Consider the following 26,925-nt stretch of genomic DNA (forward strand, 5'->3'; position numbering starts at 1 on the left):
CCCTCCACCACCCCCCCCATTGCTCTTTGCCACGGCATTGACCCTCAAGTGCTCCATGAATCCGAATATGGCCCTGGGCATTGAACTTTCTCCCTTTCCATCATGGGACCTGGGGAGAAGGTGATACTGAGTGAGCTCTAGGTTGGGAAGACCCTCAGATGAGGATTCCTGGAAGTCAAAGTCCAGTTCCAGTCCCCAGTTCCAGCCAGTTTGTCCACTAGACACCATGGGAGAGTGTTTGGTGTGCTTCCTCCAGCAAAACCATCAAACCTATTGATAGACTCCTGCTGCCATCTTATCTCCTCCTCCACCGATCACCATCTACCTCGCCCCACCATCCCATCTTCCCCTATCCCCCACCCATTTTATCTCTCCCCATCCCCATCCCATCTCCACCTCTGTTTCCACCGCCCCACCTCTCCACCATCCCTCTCAACCCCTTTCTCCAAATCCTTTCTCCTCAGACACTCTTTCCCCACCGTCCCCGCTCCCTACTGACCTCTCTCCCTCACTGGCCTCCCCTTACTCTTTGGTTTCAGCTGCAGTGCTGCGGAGTAAACAACGGGACAGACTGGAACGGTCCCCGCCCGGATTCGTGTCCTAAAGAAATTGGCGTGCAGGTATTTCCAGAGGTGTCTGTGTGGTTTCAGTCCCTTTGGGGGAGGTGTGGGGACGGGGAGGTTGGGCATTCCTAAGCACCAGAGAGAGGTGGAAGAATCAAAGCGGTGGTTCCCATGGAGCCACCCAAAGCTTCCGAGTCTTACTAACCAGCTGTCTGTTGGGAGCTGAGGTGCTGGAGAGGAAGCCATAGAGGGGACCCTGAGCTTCCTCTCCCTCTGCACGAGGTAAGGGTCACAAGGTCAATCCATCTCTGCTGAGTGACGACCAGTTGCCAGGCCGACACCGGGAAACAGATCAAAATGGAACCCAGGGAGGAGGAGGGACGGCTTTTCTAGTTAGCAGTGGGTGAAGTGGTGTGCTAAGGTAAATCCAAGATCATCAATTTGGTCTCGGTCCCTGTCCCTCAAGGTGGTCACAGCCTAGGTGTGGAAAAGACAAGATACCGAAAGTAGGTGTCCTTGAAAAAATACACCCATTCCAACTTAGAGGCATAGATAAATAAATGAACAATACCCTGCTGGGTTTGAGAGCAGCGTAGGCAAGGCCGTGGAGTTTTTACAGTTGGGAAGACAGACTGTTTCTGGCCCTGGATCCTGGGGTGGATGGACTCGATCCCCTGCCCTACAGTGGTTGGAGGAAGTTGGAGGCTGCTCTGGGTAAGGGCAGGTGACCGGACCCCCTCCATATGTGAGGAAGAGGTGGGGGCGAGGTGGCAGGAAACTGCCTTCCCTTCCCCACAGCACCTGTATATATGTATATATGGTTGTACATATTTATTACTCTATTTATTTTACTTGTACATTTCTATCCTATTTATTTAATTTTGTTGGTATGTTTGGTTCTGTTCTCTGTCTCCCCCTTTTAGACTGTGAGCCCACTGTTGGGTAGGGACTGTCTCTATGTGTTGCCAATTTGTACTTCCCAAGCGCTTAGTACAGTGCTCTGCACATAGTAAGCGCTCAATAAATACGATTGATTGATTGATTGATTGCCAGGGTGATGGGCTTCCCTGCAGCTTGGCACACAGTAAGTGCTTAACAAATGCCATCATTATTATTATTATTACCTTAGTGGATCGGCTGACCTGGGGATTTAGAGATCCTGGAAGCCACCAACCCTCATGTGTGGCCTTGACGGTCTGGGGAGGAAGACCAGATGTTCTAGCCTGGGCTCTGGGCTCCCCTGGTAGCAGGGCAGACCCATTAGGGCATCTAGGAAAGCCAGGTCAGGCCCCTCCTCCGACTCCCCTCCAACTTCCCTCCCAGCACTTTTTCCACCCCAACCCTGACCACCCCGCCTTCCTCCTTTGGTTCCCTCTTCCCTTCCCTTAACCCTCAGGCAACAGGACCCCCACATATAGTGCAGACTTTGGTTGGGGGGTGGTGAGGGAATCCGGGCCACTCTGTTGCCCGGGAGCCCCAGCCACGGAGGTGCGACACGGCAATGTCAGTTATTCCTCCCTTAGGTTGAGTTTCCGGTAGCGTCGACTTGTCAGCCTTTTCCATGGGGAAATCAATATTCAGAATAACTTTCCCAGAGACCTCCTTTCTCTGTTCGGACTTTTGTGACCTCTCAACCCCTAATCCATCATGGGATATGTGTGTGTGTGTCGGGGCGGGGGGGCATACAGAGCTGAGCCTCCCACCCGGGTGCTGGGCCAAAGGTCGCAGGTTGAAGGAGGTTTGGCCCGGACCCCAGACGTGTCGGCGGTCTGGGGCTCCTATGCTGATCCTGGATGACTGATCCTTATCCTGATCCTGGTCCTCTCTCCCCAGGGCTGCTACCAGCTCATCAAAGAGTGGTTTCAAGTCAATTTCCTCTACATAGGGATCTTCATCATCTGTGTGTGTGTGATCCAGGTGAGTTTTGCCCACAGAGCTGGGGCAGGCAGGCGGACAGTCTCCACCCTCCTGGAGTCATGGTGCAGGTTCGGCTTCCTGCTCAATGCTGGACCAAAGCCCCCACCTGCTGTCAATCTGGTTCGGGTCCAGCCCCAGAGAGTCGTTGGCAGGGAAGCAGTATGGTGTAGTGGAAAGAGCATGATCCTGGGAATCAGAGGACTTGCTCCGAATCCCGGCTCTGCCAAGTGTTGGTCATGTGACCTTGGACGAGTCACTTAACTTTTCTGTGCTCAGTTTCCTCCACTGTAAAATGGGAATTAAATCCTACTTCCTCCTACGTAGATTGCAAGCCCCATGTGGAACAGGGACTGCGTCCAACCTCATAAACTCGTATCTAACTCAGTGCTTCGAACAGTGCTTGACATCTAATAAGCATATAGCAAATACCATTTTTTTGAAAAAGGCCAGGCAGAGAGGGAGGAGAGGAGAACGTTGAACCTATTGTCTCTCCCCACTCCCTGCTGTCGCTGCAGTGCGTGGCAGGGTCGAGCTAGCCATGGAGGGCTTAGGCATCATTGCCCCTGTAGAGAAGAACTTGCCCTTCCCTGTGGCTGGAGATTGGGTCTGGATTGGGGAAACCCCAGGGCCACCCCTTGCTCACTGCATAAAGGAGAGGATCCCCTGGGGAGAGAGGGATTTAGTCTGGGGAGTCCTCGACAGCTTGCCTAGGACCCTCCGGGACGGTGTGGCGTCGTCCTGTCCTGTGGGCCTAACCTGGCCTCACCTTGATCCCACAGGTGCTGGGGATGTCATTTGCGCTGACCTTGTACTGCCAGGTGGAGAAGACCAGCAACTCCATGTCACTGTAACGTGACCCTGGAGACCCGGTTCTGTCCCGGAGCTGGGCTACTGCGGAGCCTCAGGGCCTCGGCGGCCGCTTCCTCACTAACAACTCCTGCCCTTTGCTCCGCTCCTGCCCTGCCTCCTCCTCCCCCTTCTCCTCTTCCTTCCTCCAAGAGCTGCCGAGGTTGCTGTCCGGGCCACTGCTCCCGGCCCTGGCCATCGGCTCGTCCCCTTGGAGCTGCCCACCTGGGGATTTAGAGATGCTGGAAGCCACCGACGCAATATGTGACCTTGACGGCCCAGGGAGGAAGACCAGATGTTCTAGTCTGGGTCCTGGGGCCCTGTGAGAGCAGGGCAGACCCATTAGGACATTTAGGAAAGCCAGGTCAGGTCCCTCCTCCGACTCCCCTCCAACCCCCCTCCCCCCGACCCCAGCACTTTTTCCACCCCAACAAACCCACCTCCTCTCTCAGACCCCCCACTCTCCCTCCCTCCTTTGGCTCCCTCTACCCCTCCCTTAACCCCCAGGCAACAGGACCCTCCCCTCCCATAGTGCAGACTTTGGCCGGGTGGGGTGTGAGGGAATCAGGACCACACTCTTCCCTGGGAGCCCCAGCCACGGAGTTGCGACAAGGCGGTGCCATTTCCTCCTCCCTTAGGTTAAGTTTTCATTAACTTGTCATCTTTTTCCACGAGGAAATTGCTATTCAGAATAACCTTCCCAGAGACCCCCTTTCTTAATTCTGACTCTTGTGGCCGCCCAGCCTCTCATACAGACTTTGCCAGAAGCCCAGTTGATAGGCTTCTGTCTTCTGTCCTGGTGGCAGACCCCCACCCTCCAGGGAAGATCCCAGACCTCGCCGAAGCAAGGATTGCTCAGGTCGTCCGCTACTCACATGTTCTGTTAACCAAGGCTTGCCTTGTTTCCTGTTCTCAAATCAATAAACTTGCCATTTTGGAGTTCAAACTACTGCTTTCTGGATCTGGCCTCTTGGATGTCCCTGGTCCAATCGTGCTTAAGATGGGGCACTTCCCACTGGTGGACACATGGCAGGGCCACACGTCGCTCTTTTGGGGAAACCGTAGAGTACAGAGGGGACCGGGAGGGTGGGAAAAGGACGACTGCTGGGCCACTTTCCAAGAGGGGGGGAAAAGGTCGACTGTGGTCATTACATTCCAACAGTTTAACATGACTGCTGTGAAGGTGCATCTCTGAGATGAGGGTGAACAGGCCAAGGAGACGGCAACAAACAGGCACTTGTGTCCACTGGCCAATCCCCTTCTCTTGCTCAGCTTGTGGGGAAGGAGAAAGCTCTCCCTCCCGCTAACATTCACCTCTTCCCTGATGCTGCTGAGGTTAAGGAGGGGGGATTCCAACATTGGCCCCCAAGTCGGGCCCTGAGAGGTCTTCAAGGAATCAAGCCTTTCACTTGCACTGACTTGCAGCACAGAGCCCTACTGGCTGGGTAAAAAGAGGACTGACGAGCCAGAATCGGGACCAAGTGCGGTAAAGCCAGAAGCAAGTTGAAAAAAGACGCTGATTCCCGAGACCTCCTCTTCGCTGGCCTGGAGCAGTCAAGGAGCCCAGACACAATGGCAGCAAAAGCAACCAGAGTTCCCTGGCACCAGCTGTTGGGGAAGTGGTCTGCTTCACACCACCACTCCACGCTCAAATTGCTCAGGAAGCTGGCCTGGACTACCTGAGATTCCAGAATTTGGTAATCCCTGTTCTACTTGGGCTGCGGTCAAAGGAATTTTCACCCACTCCCCAGAGGTGACCTCAGTCCCAAAGGTGCCAAGAAATCCCTTCCCCAGAGGAAAATTCAAGGACAAGAACCCCTTTTTATTCCTTGGTTTCTCCAGAGTTCCACAGATCACAAGGGCTTCAGGGGCTTTCAGCATCAACATTAAGAGAGTCTTGCTCAAGGGACCAATTTGAGCAAGGGGAAATACTGGGTAATGGATACAAATACAAAAGACCAACTTCCCGACCCTTCTGGATTTCTGACCTCGGTGGGCTTCCCGTCTCCGAAAGGGCTCACAAAGGCAGGTCCAGAATAGGACACAGAGGGTCAGACCACCAGAGTCAATGCCAAACACAGAGAGTATGGACAATTCAGTCAAGAGAAGGTGGGGGTGAACTTAGCTTTGGGGAGGGAGGTTGAGAAGAGTCCCCTCAATCATGGGGCCTTGCCGGACTAGGGATGCATCACTCTCTCCCTACTGGGTTCACCCCCTGGACTGGGGGGCCCTTTCACAAACTACTTCCTGACAGCTCGGGGGTCCCGGTGCGGTGGTTTTCAAGTGGGACAACCACAATTTTGATGCAGCCAGTTACCAATTACAATAAATCATAATTATGGCTTGTACTTCCATCCAAGTTATCTGTTTTTAACTTCAAATTTATCACTATTGGCCGAAGTTTTGAAAGGAAGAACTGCAGTAAGACTGCTCTTTGGGAGCCACTGGTTTGAGACTAGAGACAAGGAGCTGAAGGAGGTGAAAGTAGAGAGTGAGGCATTTTGCAAAGGCCTGGGGCTGACAGGATGTCAGCTCCGCTTCAGGGTGTGCCGGGCAGATCATGCATTGTTTTCAGGAAGGAGAGGTGGATGGTGGGTAGAAAAAAAGAGAAAGTGTAACTTGAGGCAGGAAATGTAAGCAAACATCTATGTTTGTGGTGGCAACTGTAGGGAGCAAGAGGACCAATTAGCTAGAGCTTGCGACAGCCAAGTGGCAGAGAAGTCGGCGAGTAACTGGAAACTCCTTGATTCCTTGCTTGAGAAGAAGAGGGTAGGAGAGAAAGATAACTCACATTTTCATGGCCACCCAGCAATAGAACTGGGAACAGGAGCTCCTGTTACACCTGAGCTTTAGGTGGGTTGCTTTGAGGACCTGGATTGAAGAGGAGAGCTTAAGAGTGAACAGGTAGATTTAAGTGTTCTCCAGGGAGTGATGAAGGTTGACTCTTTTCTGGATCCAGGGAGTAGGAAAAAAAAAAGCAAGTAGGAAACCAGGGACCAGAGACAGGGACAAATCAGGGACCTGGTTGGGATCAAGCTAGGGAAGGTCATTGCTTGGGGGGGGGGGTCAAAGGCTGAGTTGGCAATGGAGAGGAGACTGAGGGCAGTTCTCTGCCACCTATAGTCACGGGGACCAGAAAACTATTCAAGAACATAACACCCCTGCACACCCCATTGCTCCTTTCTTATTGGCTCTTCCCCCTCTTCTGCTTGGTATATCTGGGTGGGGAGAGCTGGACTGTCTGGGATATCTTGTGTCCCCATTTCCTGGGATTCCCTTAGCCTGAAAGAAGCTTAGTCCTCGTTGCCTTCTCCGGATTGGCTGTGTCTCCAGCCATCGTGGGTTTACAACTGTTGGTCGTCTCCAAGACGACCCCAACCCGGTCACTGGGCACCCACACCAGCCAAGCCCGTGGCCCCTTCTCCCACCTGGAAGCTCGCCTGAGGCTTTGGTCCCCAGCCTGCTTCGGGGCCAAACCTCTGACAACAAGGACCCGAGCGGAGAAGCCAGATTTGAGCCATTTGCCCCAAGGGCCATCCCCAGGTTCTCTCTCCCACTGGATTCCAGCTCCTGCCCCTATGGGTTCGAATGCCATTTTCCCTCTCGCTGTCTGGCTGGCCTGACCCCTTGCGCGCCCTGGCTCTCTGCTTATGCTTGATGATGTGCCCATTTCCAACTTGATGCTTTCAACATTTCAAGCTTTATAACCCATTTCATCTTAGGGGTGCATCCCCTTTCCCTCTCTCCTCTTGAGGCCTCAACTGCACTTGTGTCTTCAGGGAACCCCACCTACTGGCGTTTTGGGACCATTTTTCTCTTCCGGCTTCCTGAGAGGAATTTTCACTCTTTTCTCTGTCACTCACGACCCCGGAAAAACGTTTCCCCAGGGAACAGTGAAAACCCCCTCCTTGGTTTCCCCACCTACACTTTCCACAGGATCTGCTCGGGGCCATCATTCCAAAAAATTCTGAAGGGTCCACTCTGACTACTTAGCTCAGGCTCTAAATGTCTCAGTTCTCGCTACATCCGCGAGGCGAGAAGCAAGTACCATTTTCTCCACTGAACGGGACAGGAGGCGCCTCTGGAAGTGAGGTCACTTTTCCCAAGGTCACGGTGGCAGGGTTGAATCCAGAGTTCGGGTCCTCTCTCTCTGGACCGGGATCTTCTCTCTAACCTGCTGGAAGAAATACCCAAGCAAGCTGGGAATAAAGGACACAAACACAACATCTTCCAACTCCTTGACGGGTTCTTATTAAAAGGATAGAAAACACATTGAACTTTCATGTACAAAAAGATTCCAGGGGAGACCAGGCCCGGAGAACACATACCGGTCTCAGCCACTCGGAACCCACAACCGAGGCCGGTCAGTTTCTTCTGGGTCCCGAACAGAGAGTCGCCAAGCCAGTGACCGAAGCTAAGAGTTCCAGGGTCAGGGACAGCAGGCTTGGAAGGTCACAGACTGTCTGAAGGCCTAACTGTTTCAGGAATTTATATAAAACACTGAAAGAAAAATAAACACTTCCATGAACTCGTTACAAGTCAAATACTCAAATACTCGGCTTTTTTTTTTTTTTTTCAATTCTGATGCATCTTTTTACGCATTTCTTCCAGGGCGGCTTCTCTCTCCCTCAGCAGCTGCTTCAGTCTTTTGATCTTTTCATCCCGGATGGTCTCATCCAGTTCCGGTGGCATAGAAGAGAAATTGTCTTCTGTGAAAGCTCCTTGGCAAATGGGGAGATTGGGTTCGAACAACGCGCAGGCTGGGGGACTCCACGTGCTTGAGGGAAGGTTGTTTGGGGAACAGGCCTGTGGTTCGCTACCGGTCTCTTGCACAGGGCCGGTGGTCACCGGGTGGCCGGCTTCTCGTGACTCGGCCAAACGAGCTCCACCGCCGGGCTGTCGCTGAGGCCGGGGGCTGTTGCCTTGTGGGTTTGGACTGGCGGGACAATCCGCTCCAGACTTCCTTCTTTTGGCACTAGTCATCTTTGGAACTTTGGCTTTTCTTTTCTTATCCGTGTCCTGTTCCACAGTTCCCTTTGGACCACAAACGAGATGAGAAGGATTGTTATTTCGTTAGCAATGGCAACGTTGCCTGCTCCCGTTTTCACCACCCCGACCTTCTTGGGATCAGGGCCTCCTCTGAATCTGGCACGCTCCTTAGTCCATATTGAAACAGGGAGTGTGACCTAGTGGGAAGGGCACTGGGAGTCAGAGGACCTGGATTCTAATCCTGGCTTTGCTAAGTACCTGCTGTGTGACCTTGGGCTAGTCACTTCAGTTTTCTGTGCCTCAGTTCCCTCATCTGTAGAATAGGGATTTAATACCAGTTCTTCTTACTACTTAAGACTTTGAGCCCCATGTGGGACTCAACTGTCTTCTACCTACACCAGCAGTTGGTACAGTGTTTGGCACGTAGTATGTCCTGCCTCTGGCCTGGAACGCCCTCCCTCCTCATGTTCAACTTACAATTACTTTCCCCACCTTCAAAGTCTTACTGAAGGTACACTCCTCAAGAAGCCTTCCCTGACAAAGCCCTCCTTTCCTCTTCTCCCACTCCCTCCTGTCACCCTTACCTGCTCCCTTTATTCATCCAATCTCAAAGCCCCACGGCACTTATGTACATACCTGTAATTTTATTTATATTAATGCCTGTCTCCCCCTCTAGATTGTAAGCTTGTTGTGGGCAGGGAATGTGTCTGTATTTTGATGATGATTATCTCAGGTGTGAGGTGGGGAGGACCTGACCGGCCATCTCATCACTGATATCAGCAGCAGCAGTGGTGTTTGCTATGCACTTAGGGATGCAGAGGCCTGCGTTGGGTGCTTGGGAAGCTCCTTGAGGGTAGGGATTCTCCAGACTGTAAGCTCCTCTAGACTGTAAGCTTGTTGTGGGCAGGGAACATGTCTACCAGCTCTGTTGCATTGTATTCTTCCAAGAACTTAGCCCAGTGCTCTGCACACGGTAAATGCTTAATAAATGCAGTTGACTGATTGAGAGGGATCGTGTCTTCCAATTCTACTGCAATTTGCACATGGTAAGGAAGGACTACGGATAACGATTGCCTGAGATTCATCACAAGTAAAAGACGTCGTCCCCATCCTGCTCGGGAATTCTCCGGCCCAAGCAGCTGATTCCTTCCTGGGATGTGGAACACCATGAATGGTTGCCAAGGACCTGCTCAGAGGCGAGTGCAGTGTTCAATTGAGGGTCTCCCCAGAACTGCCGTTCGCTCCCCTGTTCCTCCCGCCACCAGACCTCCACAGAGCCTGGGACTCACAAAGCGCCAGATCCCGAGCGGGTGGGGAAGGGGAGAGAAGACATTCTTCTGCCCACGCAAAGCTACAGAAGTCTTCTCTCCCTGAACCTAGTACCGCCCCCACCGCCCATCCCTTCCCTCTCTCATTCTGCCCTGGCAGAATGTAATGTAATATGTACACACTGGTAATGTATTTATATTAATGCCTGACTGCCCCTCTAAACTGTAAGCTCGTTGTGGGCAGGGAATGTGCCTTTTCACTGTTCCATTGTTCTCTTCCAAGAGCTTAGTACAGTGCTCTGCACACAGTAAAAAATGAATACAACTGAATAATAATAATAATAATAATGGTATTTGTTAAGGGCTTACTATGTGCCAGGCACTGTACTAAGCGCTAGGGTGGATACAAGCAAATCAGTTTGGACACAGTCCCTGTCCCGCCTAGGGCTTACAGTCTTAATCTCCAATTTCCAGATGAGGTAACTGAAGCACAGGGAAGTAAAGTGACCTGCCCAAGGTCATATGGCAGACAGGTGGTGGAGCTAGGATTAGAACCCATGACCTACACATCAGGCAAAAACTCCTCACCCTCGGCTTCAAGGCTGTCCATCACCTCGCCCCCTCCTACCTCACCTCCCTTCTCTCCTCCAACAGCCCAGCCCGCACCCTCCGCTCCTCTGCCGCTAATCTCCTCACCGTTAGGCCTCGTTCTCGCCTGTCCCGCCATCGACCCCCGGCCCACGTCCTCCCCCTGGCCTGGAATGCCCTCCCTCTGCCCATCCGCCAAGCTAGCTCTCTTCTTCCCTTCAAAGCCCTACTGAGAGCTCACCTCCTCCAGGCCTTCCCAGACAGCCCCCTCCTTCCTTTCCCCCTCCTCCCACTCCCCATCCCCCCGCCTTACCTCCTTCCCCTCCCCACAGCACCTGTATATATGTATATATGTTTATACATATTTATTACTCTATTTATTTGTACACATTTATTCTATTTATTTTATTTTGTTAATATGTTTTGTTTTGTTCTCTGTCTCCCCCTTCTAGACTGTGAGCTCACTGTTGGGTAGGGACCGTCTCTACATGTTGCCAACTTGTACTTCCCAAGCGCTTAGTACAGTGCTCTGCACACAGTAAGCGCTCAATAAATACGATTGAATGAATGCTTGAAATGAATGAATGAATGGGGGGGTCGGGGACTCTGTGTTTCAGTATTTCTTCACTGATGGTTTCTTGACTGCTGGGCAGGGGGTCCTGGAACGGAGGGTCTCATTTCCCCCATTTGGCCTTTGGAAAAACCAAGGATCCACATCCCAGAGAAGCACCGCAGCCCAATCGGCGAAGACTCATAGCCCCTGCCTTGCCGGGGCACAACAGTAATAAGCAACGATATGCACCTAAGCAGCCCTAGCTGATTCTAGGGGCTCTCCCTTCACAACCAGTTTCTTTCTTCGCTCCTGGATGCGTCACCTTTAAACCTTCAGAAAGCAGGCTCTCTGGAAGGTCTTAGGGCCAGAACTCACCCAGTTTGCAGAAGAATCCCATCCATGAGACGCTGGCATGGGGGCTGCCCTCGAGGAGAAGGGTGTTGATTTTGGCACCTGGTCTGGCCTGAGGGAGACTGTCTAGACTGTGAGCCCACTGTTGGGTAGGGACCGTCTCTATATGTTGCCAACTTGTACTTCCCAAGCGCTTAGTACAGTGCTCTGCACACAGTAAGCGCTCAATAAACATGATTGATTGATTGATTGGAGACTCCCTTACCTCAGGGGCCGAAGACAGAGGCGGCCCCCTCTCCGCATGGGCCAGTTTAGGTGCAATCATGGGGGGAAGCCGATGAACGGGGGGAGAGCCCTTCTGGGCCCCCAGCTTGAAGCTGAGAAGGCACCTCACCCATCCCGCACACATACCTAAATCTAAAACGATCCCAGAATACATTTGCCAGCGTGGGAGCTGAATTAGCTAGGGTTCTTTTGATACCGACAAATGCCCAGAAACTCATTTTTTCGTTTCCTTCGCCGGTGCCAAACTTCTAAAACACCTGAACGTCAGCACAGCCGCTCTTCCTTTAGAGAGCTCACCAAAGCCATTTAAAAGAACTTTACCTTCTTGTTCGTTTCCTCTTTTCCACCAGTTGGCTCCGCTCTGAACTTCGCCTCTTGGAAAGAATGATGGTTTTCCAAACCGCCCGGGGAGGTTTTCCTCACTTCTGTGTCCCAGAAGTCAGGAATTCTGGTCAGCTGCACTCTCAAGTCCCTGGCGAGGCCAAACTTCTTCCTCAACTCGGCCTCCTGTTTCGGACAGGTTTTGGGCTCCCTTCCGGCTGGAGCCTCCCCTTCCGGGGCGGGCGCCATCTCTCCCTGGATCTGAAATCAGAGCGACAACACAAGTTGCTGGGCAGGGCTCCGGCGGCTGTCTCCTTGCTTCGCACCCGAGGGGGCCACGTCTGCTTCGTGGTCCTCGGCGCCCCCCGCCCCTCTCACCCACGTGTCACCCTTCCCCTCTAACACCCACTTTTGGAAAACGGGGGCTCTCGCCCGCAGTGAAGACCATGAGGATCCCCCGCGATTTTTCATATAACTGCGGGTGACTCGTCCGGCTCCGCTCCGCATGAGAAGAGTTGGCAGGGAGGTAACGGCTGCTGGAAGTGAGATGACGGAGCGGCCGAGTGGCAACTGTTAGGAAATTATGCCTGGTGGGGTTGGCGGTGACGGGGGGTTATTACGGTCCCGGTCTTCCGGGGAAACGCTAGGCCAGAACCAAAAATCTGCCAGAAAGGGACGCTGCATTCAATGAACCTGAAGGAGAGAGCTGAGGGCGCCCCAGGACAGTGAAGGAAGCTGTCCCTCCCTTCCCTCCTTCCTTCCTTCTCTTCCAGGGGGCCACTTGTCTCTCTTAGGAAGCGGAGGCAACCCTCCCTGGTGGGCTTGGCGGACCAACAGCTAGGGGCCAATCTTGCCTACCGTCATCATCAACGATGGTATTTACTGAGTGCTGGGTGCAGAGCACTATACTAAGCGCTTGGGAGAGTACAATCCAACAGAGTTGGTAGTCACGCCCCCGGCCTACAATGAGCCTGAGAACTGGCAACGGCCCGTGGTATGTAAATTGAGGGGGCAGGGGACGATGTCCTGAACCCCACCCACCAGAAGTGCCTCACCCTGGCTGCATGGATGCTACAATGCGAGAACCAAAACCACAAAAGTCAACCCCTCCCTTTTTTAAATATATAAAATGGCATTTGGTAAGCGCTTACTACGTGCCAGGCACTGTTCTAAGGGTTGGGGAGGATACAAGCTAATTCGGTTTGGACACAGTCCATGTCCCACATGGGCTCACAGTCTTACTCCCCATTTTACAGATGAGGTAACTGAGGACCAGAGAAATTGAGTGACTTGCCCAAGGTCACGCAGCAGACAAGTGATGGAGCCAGGATTAGCACTCAGGTCTTCCGACTCCCAGGGCCCTGCTCTTTCCGCTAGGCCACCTCGCGCCTTTTGTCCAAGACAGAATTCAAAGCTAAATCATCTTGGATCCAGGGTGGTCTCAATCCTGTAGGCCTAATGCACCCTGCCCCAATACAGAGTCCTGGAAACTCCCTCCAAACACACCTCTCGGGACCGGAATGCGGCCTTACGGCTCTGGATCTGACAGGAAGGCTCTGCTCGGACTTGGCTGGTCAACCCCAACCTCTTCCGACCTCGCACAACCTCTCTAAGCCTCTCCTCTCTTGCCCGATCCCCACAGAGACTTCCTGAGTTTCCAAACTGAAGCTAATTCGGTCTTTCTGGGGTGAGGAGGTGGATGATGAGCGGCCAACCAGCTGCCCTCTTGAGAAAGACTTCATTGGAACGCATCGTCGCCCAGGGGAATTACCTTTGGCTTCTGATCGGTAAAAGCGCAACGATGTGATGAAACTGTTGCTGGGTCAGCAGGGGAACTGACTTTCTCCTTACTAGGGCCACCGTCCAGCTCTAGTCTGGCGTTCGGGTCTGTTCCGACTCCACTTGGCAAACTTGGCTCACTGGGCAGAGCTGCGGTCTTGCCCTGTTCTCCCTGGTCAATCGGTGAGTTGACCTTTTGTGGACGGGGAGTCGAAAACAGCGCACTTCCTGCTCTGGGTTTCTTCTCGGCGGCTGACTCGGAATCAAGCTGTCCCTCGCCGCCTTCCTTCGCATCTTTCTGGGGAGTGGCCACGTTATTATTCCTCTTGGCCAAGACGATATTGACCACTTCACTGGTTATTTTTGATACGTTAGAATCCACTAATTGCGGTGGGTCCTTGCGTGGCGTGATGTCGGAGGAGGAGGAAGAGGAGGAAGAGGAGGAGGAGGAGGGGCTCTGCGGTTCAAAATGAGGCGCCAGAACTTCCGACCCTCTTTTAGCCAGGAGATACACCTTTCCATTAAACATGACCAAAGCGTTATCCTTAATGGGGGTGATTTTCGACTGGTTCCCGCCGGACCCGCCCGAACACAATGGTAGGATGCCGGCAGAAGTGCTCTGCACGTTCTTCATGTCTGCCAGAGTTTTTAAGATCTTGGAGGCCACGTTGTTGGAAGACTTGACCGGGACGAGACAGGGGGCGGAGCACTGGGGGTTATTTTTCACCACCCACTTCATGGGCGTGCCCTGAGCCGCTGGACCCGCTGTGGCCCCGCCATCCGGAGCGGCACCCTTGGCCGGGGCCGGGGGCCCGGTCACGATCACGGCCTTCGACGCTTCCGGAGGGGGGAGCTTGGGACAGATGGCCTGCCAGCACTTGGAGACCATGGTTTTCACGGTATTGACCGGGGACACGTAGATGACGGTGGGCGTTTTTGTGGCCTCGGAGGAGCCCGGCGGCTCGGTCGTGGCTGCCGCGAGGATCTTCTGCTGGATGGCCGGGGGCAGAGAAGAAGCCGGGACCGACTTGACTTCGGCGTGGGCCGGGATCTGCAAATGGTGCCCGGAGGGCAACCCGGGGGACTTCACCATTACAGGGAGATTCTTGGGGTTGACCAACATGTACGTGGTGTCGCCCTGACCCGACGGGGGAGAGACGACGGCGCTCTGCGGTAAAGAGAGTCTGTCAGCTGCCCCGGGAGGAGGTGGGGCATTAGCCACCGCCACCGCCTCCTTCGAAGGCAAACTCTTGCTGTCCGCCGAGGTCGCTCTCACGTTTTCTGGAGGGTCCAAGGTTCTCGTGAGAATGTACTTTCCAGCACTGACCGGCTGGAAGACGGGGAACTGGATTGACGGAGCCGTGGCCAGGCTGTTGAGCTGGGTCTGAAAAGTTACATGAACTGGGCTTGCCAGGTTCGCTTTGGAAGGGTCAGTTGTGACGGAAGAGGAGACTAGTGGCATAAGGTTTCCAGGAGAGTTGGAGATTGGAAGCAATTTCAGAAGATTTTTTCCATCCAGGCCACTCGTCTGAACTACTTGGTACATGCAGCCTGCAATGCTTAAAAGAACATGTGTAAATAAATACAACATGTCACACAGTACATGGCTTACTTCATTTTTAAGAAAAATATGTTTTAAGAAAGTGATCGTTCTCTCTCCAGGCACTGGATTTTATAGACCTACGAAAATAGCACGGAACCAAGACCCCAAAGCTTCCAAGCAGAGACAATAACCCCTAGATGCAGGGTGACAGGCCGGGGTCCCTAAAACACTCGATTCTCCCACATTTGGAAGAGCGAGGAAGCTCGGCTCTTTGGCGGAGCAAAGCGGCAAAATTAGACGGCGCCTTCTAGACAGCGCCTTTTGGCATCTTGCCCCCAGCCCTCCAGAAGGTGGGAGAATAAAAACACCTGGCGTTTCTTCCTCTTCTCTTCCGATTACCGGTTCCTGCTACAACCTCATCTGGCTAGCCAACTAGGCCTTGAGATCTCACGGCTCGGTAAATTGAGGCTGTGAAGGAACGTGTGAATTTCCCCAGTGCTATTTCTCGCCGTCTGCTGCCCTTTATCGTCCACGTCTCTTTGAAACAGATCTGACTCCAGCTGGGCTGGACAGTAGGGCCAAGAGAGGTGGGGATTGTCTGAGTGTATGACCACCCCTTAGCAGTGAGTAGCAGAGAAGGGGATGGAACCTCGCCTGGCACTTTGCCCCCTAGCATGAGCCTGTTCTAGGTGCTTTTTAAGATCAATGGCTGTCACCTCGTTTTGGAGTTCTGCCAAAGTTAAGCTGCCCAAGTTCCAGGCAAAAACTGCCCCAACTGCTACCACACTATCTTCTTTGGCACGTCCCGTTATGCTCTCTACATTGCACTGTGAAAAGCAACTGCTGGAATTGACCTTGACTCTACTGCCTCGTCTCTCTTAATTGGATCATGCCTCTGCTCGCCGATGCTCTCCCCTCCACGCCCTCGGTGGTGGGACGCCGATATCTCCTTCCCCAGATAGCTATGAATCTACTCAACCACCGATGTCACTGCTTTTTCCCGAAGGCAAAGTGGGGTTAGTAAGGTTAGAACATAGTTTGGGAAAGCGGAGGAGCGTGAGGAGGATAAGGAAGGTCAGACACCTGCTTCAGGCCAGAGAACCTGTAGAGTGAAGGTTAAAACTTGACTCCCATAAGTGACATCCAGGATGCCTCTGCTGAAAGAGACTGTATTTCTCAAGCACTTTACTGTGTGCACAGCACTGTACTAAGCGCTTGGGAGAGTACAATGGGTGAAGGAAGGGTCAAAGGGAAGAAGGGGAAAAAAAAAAGGAACCAAAGAACCACTTAGGAAAGGAGAAAGGAGAGCAGGGTAGGAGAAGAGGTAGTACTTTGGAAGATCTTCCAGAGAAACTGCTCCTGCCACAGGGAGAGAGAGCCAGGTGTGGAGGGATCTGAAAACACTCATCTGCTGCTCAAATCCAAATGCCAAATAACCAAGAATTGAACTGAATTTATTACTGAAGATGGAAAATCAACAATCAAATCAATCGACTTCTTAACTATGTAAGCTGAGCATTTTGTAGAGGTTTTTCAGAGCTTCTCCCTTTCCTGACACTTACTGTTTGTGGACAGTCATGAATGCCTTTTCAGCGCATTGATCATGGGTTGTTAGCACATTAGTTTCATTTTGTGACAATAAAAAGACACTTAGACAAGGGTCGTCTGTCAGGGAATGTGAAAAAGACAAAGGGTCCTCTTGAGGTCAACTGGGTTTGTCCTTTATGTTTGTGGTGCAGACAAGAGGTTCCTGGGGGCAAATCGAGGGGCTCTAAGTTAGTGCCACAGTTTCCACCTCGGGGCAAAGTTTTTGCGAGGCTCTGGGGCGAGCTAGAACTCCTTGATTTAATCCCAAGGCCGAGTTGCCTGGTTGGAACCACATTCCTTCTGTCCTAATCAAGTGGGCTCTGCCTAATCCGGTGGAGAAGACTGATCAGCGGATCAACTCGAGATATGTCAGGCCTGTTTTTAATGCGCTTGTCAACATCTAGAACTACTAAAAACGAAAATACAAAGGCTCTACATCTACCACTAGATGCAAAAACCCACAGAACCTAAGTTTAGGGGAAAAAAAAACCCAAACAAAAGCCACTGTTGTGAAGCTGTGGCCTGAAAGTCATCCACTTGACCTCCATCGGTCAGACAGGAGGACAAGCTCCCCACTCCCTTCTAACTCTAAATGGCCACCACTGCATCGGACTTAGGTGGGTTGCATGTACAAGCTGAAGAATGGCCTGGGGTGGTGGAGAGGGAGGAGGATGAAAGGAGGTGGAGGAACAGGAGGATGTGAGGGGGCGTTGGGGAGGGGAGAGGGGTCATATGGAGAGGAAAAACCATGGCAAGAGATTATAGGGAAGTGAGTGAGAGAATGATTGGCAGCAATCCGTTAGTCATTCGGCAGGGGACAGGCTTAGGGTATACCAAACAACCAGAAGTGCTTGCCAAAAAAACAGCCAGCACAGGATAAGGGAAAAGGGGGAATAAAAAAACCAGAAACACAGAGACACCCACAGGCAGAAAGACAAGTGAAAAGGGACAGGACTCCATAATCTGGATGAGGAAAAGGTCAGATCCTTCCTGTTGTTGGGTAGGGACTGTCTCTCCATAAATACGACTGAATGAATGAATGAATGAATCCTTCGTGTTCAAAGCTGGTGCAATCGATGGCAGTTTTTATCCATGACTATGAGTTTGTGGCAGAGAAGAGCAGAGATCCCTTTAACTGAATGATGTCCTTTGCCATTCCATTGATTCCCTCTTTGCTCTTTTTGGTTCATTATTAATTCTTCTTAGTGTCGTCGTCTTCAAGTGTCTCTTCAAGAGTCATCATCCTGAGCCTGACTGCTGTCAAAGTTTGTTCTTGGCAACCAATCCACTGATCTCACGTTGTCGAAAGGTGCATTTCAGGTTTAGCATCTGGGGTTCAATTCTTCCGTGTGGGTGGACTCTCAAATTGCAGCAACTGGTCAAGGCTTCCTCTGGGTGTAGACGGCTTATGCTTGGGACAGAACGTGGCCTGCCAATCTCCAATCAACTGGAAGGTAGGTACCTGCTGCTTGGGGAACCATTTGTTCTTATCAGGGCTCCAGCACTACCAACTTCCTTGGCTTGAACTGTTTTAGGAACAATTTTTGCTGGAGTGTGAAGAACAAATACAGACCGCCTAAAATTCTCTCAGTCAGATTTCCAAGCTGGGACTGGCCAAAAAATGGGAAAAAACCAAACCTAAAGAAATCATCACTAACCTTACTGCTCCTTTCAGCCCCCTTTCCATCATCCCTGCCCTTGATGCCTGTTCTCAAATGCCCAACTTATTTCAGATGCAAGAAAACGTTCTATTGTTGGGGCACTCACTGACCCAAATTCCCCTAAATTCCATCCTCCTTCAACCCCGTAGACAGACTTTCAAGACCATTCACCCCAGAGAAATTCTTTCCTCCCCTCCCACTAGACATCCTCAGGTCGCCTGTTCACACCAACAGCGAGGATGGGCAAGAAGGCTAATTTGAGCCTGCTTGCTCTGCATGTCCCAGGGTTTCACTGGTCACCTTGGGTTCCACAACACTTTGCGGCTACCTGAGTCCCAAATCCAGGTGTCGGAGAGGCTTGGCGATGTGGGCACTAGCCAACCTCAGGATCCAACATCCAGAAGCACCTACTGGACATGAAAATTGGGTCAGAGCCAGAGTCGACCATTCCCGACGTTCAGCTCCTAGCGGCGGCACAATAACGCTATACGACAGAGCGGAAGACTTAGCCCTTTCCCAATCTATCCAAAACTGAACATCCATGAATTGATTTTGGAACTCTCCCTCAACCTCCCTTACAATCACAATCACCTCAGCTCCCTCTACTCCAACTTTGGACTAAGGCCTAGTGTCCACTACAGGAGGGTGACCAGATAAAGGGGCCCCCTCACCTCTCTGAGCTGGACATCTGGTCTCCCTTCACAAATTCCAGGCTTCTAACGCAACCGGACTTTCCACTCAGGGTTGAGGATACCCTAAAATGGTGGCTCCTTGACCCATTAGCTCTTTGAAGCCTTATTCTCCCTGCCGTCCCCTACCCAACTATTACCCCCATCCCCCCAAAAAGATCCCTACCCTCAAAATGAAAACCTGGTCCTAAAAATCAATAGCATTTATTAAACGCCCTCTTGGTGCCAAGCCCAGGACTGAGCGTTTGGGAAGGTACAAGACCCGTGATCCCTGCCCTCAAAGAACTTACAATGTAGTGGAGGAGACAGATACTGAAATCAATTACAGACAGGACAAATAATAGAGTACATAAGATATGTAAGCGTCTCGGCGGTGAGTGGCGATTGGGGGATGGCAGCCGGGGAGATTACTGATAAATTCGGGAACGTGATCTCAGGAGGGCTGTGAAGTTGGGGGGCACCTGTGTCTTTGGTTGGATACGGAGGGGAAGGAAATTCTATGCAGGAGGGCAAGATGCTGCAAGAATGAGTCACGGTGTGTCACACTCCAACTATGGCACTGTTGTAAAATTTGACTTACAAACGCTACTATTTAAGCTCTTATGCAACTACGGATATGTACTTCCTTTCACGTAGCCTTATGCACGATGTGGGATGGCCCCAGTGGAAAGAGCACAGGCCTGGGAGTCGGAGGACTTGGGTTCTAATCCCAGCTCCACCGCTTGTGTCTGCCGCATGCCTTTGGGCAAGTCACTTCACTTCTTTGTGTCACCGCTTCCTCAACTGCATAACTGGGATTCAACACCTGTTCTCCCTCCTACTTAGAATGTGAGCCCCAGGTGGGAAAGGGATTGTGTCTGACCTGATTTAACTTGTACCTACCCCAGCGCTTAGAACAGTGTTTGATATACAGTAAGCCCTTAACCAATATCATCAAAAATACACACACACACACACAGACACACACACAGACACACATTTATTCCACCCGTATTTTGCCTTGTGTGTAGTCCACACTAGAATATGAACTTTTTGAGGACACACACGTTTATTCCACCCGCATTTTGCCTTGTGTGTTGTCCACACTAGAATATGAACTTTTTGAAGGTCGGGATTGTATCTTCTAAATTCAGTGTACTCTCCCAAGTGTTAGAATAGTGGTCAACACGCACAGTACGCAACCAATTCTACTATGGATTGACTGATATCACCGACTTACCACTCACGAACTCCTCTTCAATCCAACCAGCACTTTCACCTACACAACTTCCTGTGGTAATAATTGTCGCAGGTTTCCGGCCCGCTACATGAAGAAATACTTGCTTTCGTTAGTCTTGAACTGACCACCTTCAAGTTCCACTGGGTGTCCCTTAATTGTGATGCTGTGAGATTTGGCGAATGACAAGTTGGCGCGTTCACCTCCTGTCTCCATGACTCTGCCATTTTCAATTATGTCCTTTCTCAATCTCCACCTTTCCAAAACGTAGGGATTTTAAGGCAGGCTGGTCGGTTCATCTTCCTGATTGGTTGAATTGATGGTCTCTCTACATTTTTCTCGCTCTGTTATAGTCTTCCTGAGATGCAGCAAACAGAACTGCACCCACTAGTCCAGGCAGAACATACCATTGTTGTAGACGGGAGCAACCCAGATGAAAATGAACCCATTGACTCAGGAGATTCAGAAGCCAGAGGCAGAGTGTAGTGTGCTCTGGGATGGTGGCCACGGAAATTTACGGCGAGTACGACCAAAGAAGGCTCCTGCTACCACGATTCAAAATAGGGATGGACTTAGATGGAGGCTCTTACACTAACTAATGCGACACAAAAAAATGGCTGAAAGCAGAAGTCACCAAAGGCCCTGGGCATCCTTGCTAGACTGATCTACTCTAAAAGTTTCATCTGGTTGGAATTTGGCTGTGCCAGCTCTACACCGAATGGCTCCATGATAACACAACCTTGTCCTTCATCTTCTAAGCTTACCGCCTCTTCACCCTCTCCACCAAATCCTGCGTTTCTCTGGATTGGGACCTCCTCTACCCAACCTCAAAAACCTCCATCTCAGTTCCCAAAAAAACTGTTTCCCCTGGGCGACAGGGAAGTTCTGGGGGCGTCCCAGAGTCCAGAGTTGGTGGAAGGAGGTGGAGGCAGCAGCCTAACTCCTGGGTGTGGGAAATCACAACTGCCCCATCATCCTCTTCCTCCTCCTCTTTGCTGAGGAGTTGTCTGCTCCTCAGTTAGAATAGTGCTGCTCTGAATGCTATTTGCTGAGTGCCTACTGAGGGCAGAGCACAGTTTGGGAGAGAAAAATACGAGAAGACTTCTTCCAGAAGACAAAACAGGGGCTCTATCGTTGACGGTAATGGAATGTAAAAAAATGGTTGAAATACAGAAGTTACACAACCCCCGCCACCCCAACTCCCCTGGGCACACTTGCTTCCCCCTTCCCTTACCCCCATCTCACGTTCTTCACTCCTCTAGAGCCAACCTATTCACTGTGTCTCACTCTCAACTCTCGTCATCAACCTCGTTCTCAAGTCCTCCTTCCTGCCTGGGACTTTTTTTTTAATGGCATTTATTAAGCGCTTACTATGTGCAAAGCACTGTTCTAAGCGCTGGGGAGGTTACAAGGTGATCAGGTTGCCCCACGGGGGGCTTACAGTCTTAATCCCCATTTTACAGATGAGGTAACTGAGGCCTAGAGAAGTTACGTGACTTGCCCAAAATCACACAGCTGACAATTGGAGGAGCCGGAACTTGAACCCGTGAGCTCTGACTCCAAAGCCCGGGCTCTTTCCACTGAGCCACGCTGCTCCCCTTCCACATCTCTCCCCCTATTCAAAGTTCTACAAAGACTGCATCTCCTTCAGGAAGTCTTCCTTCATCAATTCCTCATCTCAACCCCCCTTTTCCCCACCTACCGCGGCTTCAGAACTTCTCAGTCACCTTCAGAACTTCTCAATCGCCAACTAAGCACGTGTGTTCTCCTCCTCACCCACTCCTATCCTGTACCACTCATGTACATACCTCTCTTCCTTCCTCCTATTTATAATTCATTTTTGGGTCTGTCTCCCCAGCTAAAAGGTCAGCTCCATGAGAATAATAATGGCATTTATTAAGCGCTTACTATGTGCAAGGCACTGTTCTAAGCGCTGTATAAGGATTGTGTTTACCAGCTCTATTGTACTTTCCCGAGTGCTTAGTAAGGTGCTGTCCACAGAGCCAGAACTCAATAACTCAGAACTCGGACAGGTATCAGGAAAACGGATAAAAACAGTATCTGACTTGAGGTGTTTCCCCTATCCCATTAAGGCTTAAAGTACTTGAAGACTGGAATCACAGTCCCGTGTCTCCCACCCCCCACATAATAAAAATCCAGTTACAATAGATTAAAACAGGTTTACAGTCTGGGGGCTGGGCAGTGTGGAAGGCAGAATATGTGCTGTGGCCCCTACCGTGGTAACTTCTTCCCCCACTAAGCTGTGAGCTCACTGTGGGCAGGGAAGGGGTCCATTTATTGTTGTACTGTACTCTCCCAAGTGCTTAGTACAATGTTCGGCACACAGTAAATGATCAATAAATACATCTGGATGAATGAATGCCACCTGTCCCTCAGTTCAGACATTCTCTTCCAATTTGGCCTTGGGGATGGTTGTGGGGACCCAAAAGTTGAATTCAGGCGGCTCCATGGGGCAATGGGCTAAATGTCTGTCCCAGGCTCAGCGGCCTGAATGACCTGGCACAGTGCCGTCCAGCACCTGGCCTTGGGTGCCCATGCCTTTCCTAGTATTGAGAGCTCAGAAGAGAACACTGGGGCTCAATGAATGTTGGCTTGGTTCTCCACATCAAAATACCACTCATCACAATTGTTTGTTCGGTTGTTGCGCTCAAGATTTCTCTGCTTAATCACATTGGACTAAGGGCTCAGTCCGCTGTTTAAATTCACCGAGTGGTTGATTGACTTTCTTTCCTTTCAAGAAAAAGACAGCACTTACTGCTGTGGGCCTATCCAAAACCACACTCTTACCACTCAAATAGAGGCTTCATCAATTACCCTACACAACTGTTTTCTAAAATGAATCAAATGAATGACCATCCCCAGTGCTTAGTAACAGTGTTTCACACATAAGAAGCACTTCTTCCCTCTCAGGGTCTCACCTGGAGAGTTTTCAGTACTCTACCAGTCACGACTTCGGGGGGTAAAGAGTCAAGCAGAGGCCTGCCCATTCCATTCCTTCCCTGGGCAGTGGCTAGCGAGTGGCAGGCAACTTGCTAAAAGTCAAAACTCACCTGTGCTGGAAAGCAGCTGTATGGAAGAGAGTCGAGGGCAGAGACTCATTTACTGCATGGAAGGTGGCAATGATAAACCACTTCCATATTTTTACCAAGAAAACTCTATGGACACGCTACCAGAACGATTGCAGATGGAAGTGGGGCGTTTTGGGAGAGATGTGTCTATGGCGTCGATACGGGTCAGACACGACTCGAAAGCGTAAGACAACAAGCACTTATTACCATAAAAAATGAATGGTTATGGGGCCAAAACCCCATAATACTTCTTGCATATGTCACTCATTTCCTTCTATTTCTCTGTTGATAGGTTCCTTGCATCCAATATTTTTCTTAACTATAATCATTTTAATTCTCTTAAATTCTTTATGCTGAATAAACATTCCCCAACCATTCACCCTCCCTTCTGCATCACCTGTGTACTTGTATCTGTCCCCCTTAAGCATTTTGATTCTCTCCCCACCCAAGCCCCAAGTCTCCCTTATGCACTCTATCCCAACCCCATAGCCCTTCTACCTTGCCCATCCCCTTTCTGTAATCTATTTTAAAGTCCGTCTCTCTCCCCCACAAGATGGTATAGCATGGGGTGGATCTAACCCCTCTTTGTACTGTCCTCTCCAAGGCACTTAGCACCATGCTCTGCACACAGAAAGCACTCAACAAATACCACTGATTGAAACATTTAAAAAATTACTGGATAGCCTCAACTGAAGAAAACCCTATCCCTACAATTCTCTAAGATAACTGATCAGGATGAACTCTTTTACTCACTCCCTTCTTGGCCAAGAAGGCAGTCTCCCAACAGTATCCTTGACTCTCCAGAAAAACCCATCAAAAAGTAGAAACTCATTTCCCATTTCCTACCAGTTTCTCCCTTTAAATGTCCTTTGAGGTATGGATTGCTTTCTGACCATTTCCCAAACGTGGCCAGCATCAATGCGATGCTAACTTTGGCCACTGTAAAGTCATCTCCCTCTCTCTATCTCTCTGGATGTAGCACTTCAATCGCTTTCTTAGCAATCTCTTCATTAGCACTTTTATCTGAATACGTAACTGCACGACCATCTGCAAACTCTGTTTAAGTTGATAATTGAACTTGGGGGCACATCTCTTCTTCCAATGTCCCTTCTCCTGGAACCAAAAAACCCTACCACCTACCATTTCCGTATTGTCAATCATACCAAGCACAATCACAACTCTCTGCCTCTACTGAAATCTTTCTCTTGTCCCTTATGACCGTGACTTGTGGAATTCCATTCTTAAGGACTGCACTCTGTTCAGTTTCTTCTGATTCTTGAATTTTCAAATAACAGAAATCACTCCATCTCCAACACAGTCACTTCTTCATGACACTTTCCCTTTTGCCAACACAGTCACTTCTTCATGACACTTTCCCTTTTGGAAATGATTCCTCAATCGGCAAGCCGTTAACTGACTTATTGGTTCCACATCTTCTTTCTAATCACCTCTCTTTTCTTCACTCAAACTCAGCTCTAATGAAAAAAAATTATTCTCACGCAGAATTGCAAAGACCAACTTCTTCCACATCTCCCAGCTTTATGAACTCTTCTACTCCCTGGCTACTTTTTGTTCGGTTGTTTGGAGAAGAGAGAATCCTTAAGACAGAGTTGCATTTCGGCTGAAGAATCATCTGGACTTGCTTGCCGGCATCGGAAACATTCAGGAACAATCCGGCTCTTGCGGCTGACCTTTCTGTTCACAACTGACCACAGCGAATTGGCCACGTCGATCCACTTGGTTTCTCCACAGTGACATGGCCCAACAACTCTTGGGCCACACAAAGAAAGCTCCTCCCTCTTTAAAGGAGCGGCACCTAGGAAGGCGGTTAGCGTTTCCATTTTTTGACAATCGCAAAGGTGGGCCGTTTTCCGACTCTGTGCCTTCAGCGCTGAGGGGGAGAGGGCTAGCACCACCCCTGACTGTGGGAAACCGAAAGAGAACTGGGGAAGGCCAAGAGATTGGTACTTACCACTGGGCAGCGCTGCCTGAAATATCTTCGGTGGATTTCAGAACTACCCCTGGTACACCTGCCATCTGATCACCTGGGAGACGTAGGGGGGAGGAAAGCTATTGCTAAAGCTGCCCGAGAGGGGCATGTAGAGGGGGAGGCTATTCCTTAAGTTGCCAGGAGGGGGCGCAAGTAAGGGGGAGGGGAAGGCTATTCCTAAGGTTGCCAGGAGGGAACGAAAAATAAGGAGGAGGGGAAGGTTATTCCTAAAAAGTTGTCAGGAAGGGGAGCAAGTAAGGAAGAGAGGAAGGCTATTCCTAAAGTTGCCAGGAGGGGGCGCAAGTAAGGGAGAGAGGAAAGCTATTCCTAAAGTTGCCAGGAGGGGGCGCAAGGAGAATGGGAAGGCTATTCCTAAAGTTGCCAGGAGGGGGCGCAAGTAAGGGGGAGAGGAAAGCTATTCCTAAAGTTGCCAGGAGGGGGCGCAAGCAAGGAGGATGGGAAGGCTATTCCTAAAGTCACCAGGAGGGGGCGCAAGTGGGGGAGGAAACGTTATTCCTAAAGTTGCCAGAAGAGGGCGCGCGGGGGGGGGGGAAGGAGGGGGAAGGCTATACTTAAAGTTACCAGGAGGGGGCGCACGTGGAGGGGAACTGCTATTCCTAAAGTTGCCAGGAGGGTGCGCACGAGAGGGGAACTGCTATTCCTAAAGTTGCCAGGAGGGGGCGCATAACATGGAGGAGGGTGTTATTCCTAAAGTCGCCAAAAGGGGGCGCGCGTAGACGGGGAAGGGAAAGGCTATTTCTAAAGTCGCCAGGAGGGGGCGCGTACGGCGGGGGAATGTTATTCCTAAAGTTGCCAGAAGGGGGCCCGCGTAGGAGGGGAAGGCTATTCCTAAAGTCGCCAGGAGGGGGCGCATGCGATAGCGGCAGGAGTTGTGGGGGGGGGGGAAAGGGGGAGCGGGGGGAGGGAGAGGGGAACCCGCGAGGGAGCGAGGTTACCTGGGTCCTACGCAGAGAAAGGGAAAAAAACGGGGAAGGAAAAAGGGAGAGAGGGAGAGAGAAAACGGGTGCGGGGCTGGGTTCGCAGCAGGGGAAGGGAGAAGCCCGGCGGCGATGACGGGTCCAGGTCGGGAAGCGGGGGCGGGAAGAGCGGTACCTGGGGCGGGGACCGAGGGGAAAAGGAGGCCGAAGGCCGGGGAGGAGGAGGAAAGAGGAGGAGGAGGAGGCGGCCGAGGCGACGAAGCGAAAGGGGCGAGTACCCGGATGTGGGGCTCGGCGCGAAGCCCCGGATGTAGGGCTCGGCCGCGAAGCCCCGGATGAAGGGCTCGGCCGCGAAGCCCCGGATGAAGGGCTCGGCCGCCAGGGCAGGAGGCGCCGCAAGGGCCGGGGCGGGAAGGGAAGGGATGGGATGGGAAAGGAAGGGAAGGGGCGGGAAAGGATGGGAAGGGGCGTGCCGGCCTCCCCGACTGCCCAAAAGGCGGCTTCCGCTATGGCGTCGCCTCCTTCCGAACCTACCGGCTGCCCCCGGCCCCGCCCTCAGAGCGCCGCCCAATGGCGCGCGCCGCTTCCACCGCCTTCACTTCCGGGTCACGGAAAAAAACCCACCCCAAAAGGCCCGAACGCGCCTGCGCGGCGGAGCAACGCTTCCGGGGTTTAGCCAGCGACTTCCTGTCTTGGCTCTACTCTGTATCTGAGGCCATTGCAGTCATTCATTCATTCATTCATTCATTCAT

General features: G+C 51.5%; 2 protein-coding genes across 5 annotated transcripts in view; one reads left to right on the forward strand and one right to left on the reverse strand.

The window, feature by feature from the left end:
* The window catches only part of CD53 (CD53 molecule), a 46,886-nt gene extending 43,160 nt beyond the window's left edge, over nt 1-3,726 (forward strand). For both annotated transcript variants that reach the window (XM_038749394.1, XM_038749393.1), the window contains exons 7-9: nt 540-620; nt 2,397-2,480; nt 3,260-3,726. In XM_038749394.1, coding sequence (XP_038605322.1) covers nt 540-620; nt 2,397-2,480; nt 3,260-3,331 — 237 coding nt within the window. In that variant the 3' untranslated portion in view covers nt 3,332-3,726. The remainder of the gene's footprint in view (nt 1-539; nt 621-2,396; nt 2,481-3,259) is intronic.
* Nucleotides 3,727-7,554: 3,828 nt separating this feature from the next.
* Nucleotides 7,555-26,721, reverse strand: LRIF1 (ligand dependent nuclear receptor interacting factor 1). 3 transcript variants are annotated; one of them, XM_038749514.1, is made up of 5 exons: nt 26,708-26,721; nt 25,218-25,290; nt 13,453-15,019; nt 11,682-11,942; nt 7,555-8,360 (listed from the first exon to the last, which is right to left on the reverse strand). In XM_038749514.1, exons 2-5 carry the CDS (start codon nt 25,280-25,282, stop codon nt 7,902-7,904), a joined length of 2,352 nt encoding a protein of 783 aa, XP_038605442.1. In that variant the 5' UTR covers nt 25,283-25,290; nt 26,708-26,721; the 3' UTR covers nt 7,555-7,901. The 3 variants fall into 3 exon arrangements, with proteins under 3 accessions (XP_038605442.1, XP_038605440.1, XP_038605441.1); XM_038749512.1 differs by lacking the exon at nt 26,708-26,721 and adding an exon at nt 26,452-26,607; XM_038749513.1 differs by lacking the exon at nt 26,708-26,721 and adding an exon at nt 26,349-26,395.
* Nucleotides 26,722-26,925: the final 204 nt, after the last annotated feature.

This window comes from Tachyglossus aculeatus, chromosome 7, assembly GCF_015852505.1.
Source record: "Tachyglossus aculeatus isolate mTacAcu1 chromosome 7, mTacAcu1.pri, whole genome shotgun sequence".
NCBI classification, from domain to species: Eukaryota; Metazoa; Chordata; class Mammalia; order Monotremata; family Tachyglossidae; genus Tachyglossus; species Tachyglossus aculeatus.

What these genes read in the sequence shown, in the direction of transcription:
- LRIF1 (XM_038749514.1), bottom strand. Translation starts at nt 25,282, where the DNA reads ATGGCAGGTGTACCAGGGGTAGTTCTGAAATCCACCGAAGATATTTCA. An exon ending in TCAGGCAGCGCTGCCCAGTG is followed by an intron (nt 15,020 to 25,217) that starts GTAAGTACCAAT and finishes TGTTCTTTTAAG; the next exon opens with CATTGCAGGCTGCATGTACC. An exon ending in TTACCGATCAGAAGCCAAAG is followed by an intron (nt 11,943 to 13,452) that starts GTAATTCCCCTG and finishes CTCTGATTTCAG; the next exon opens with ATCCAGGGAGAGATGGCGCC.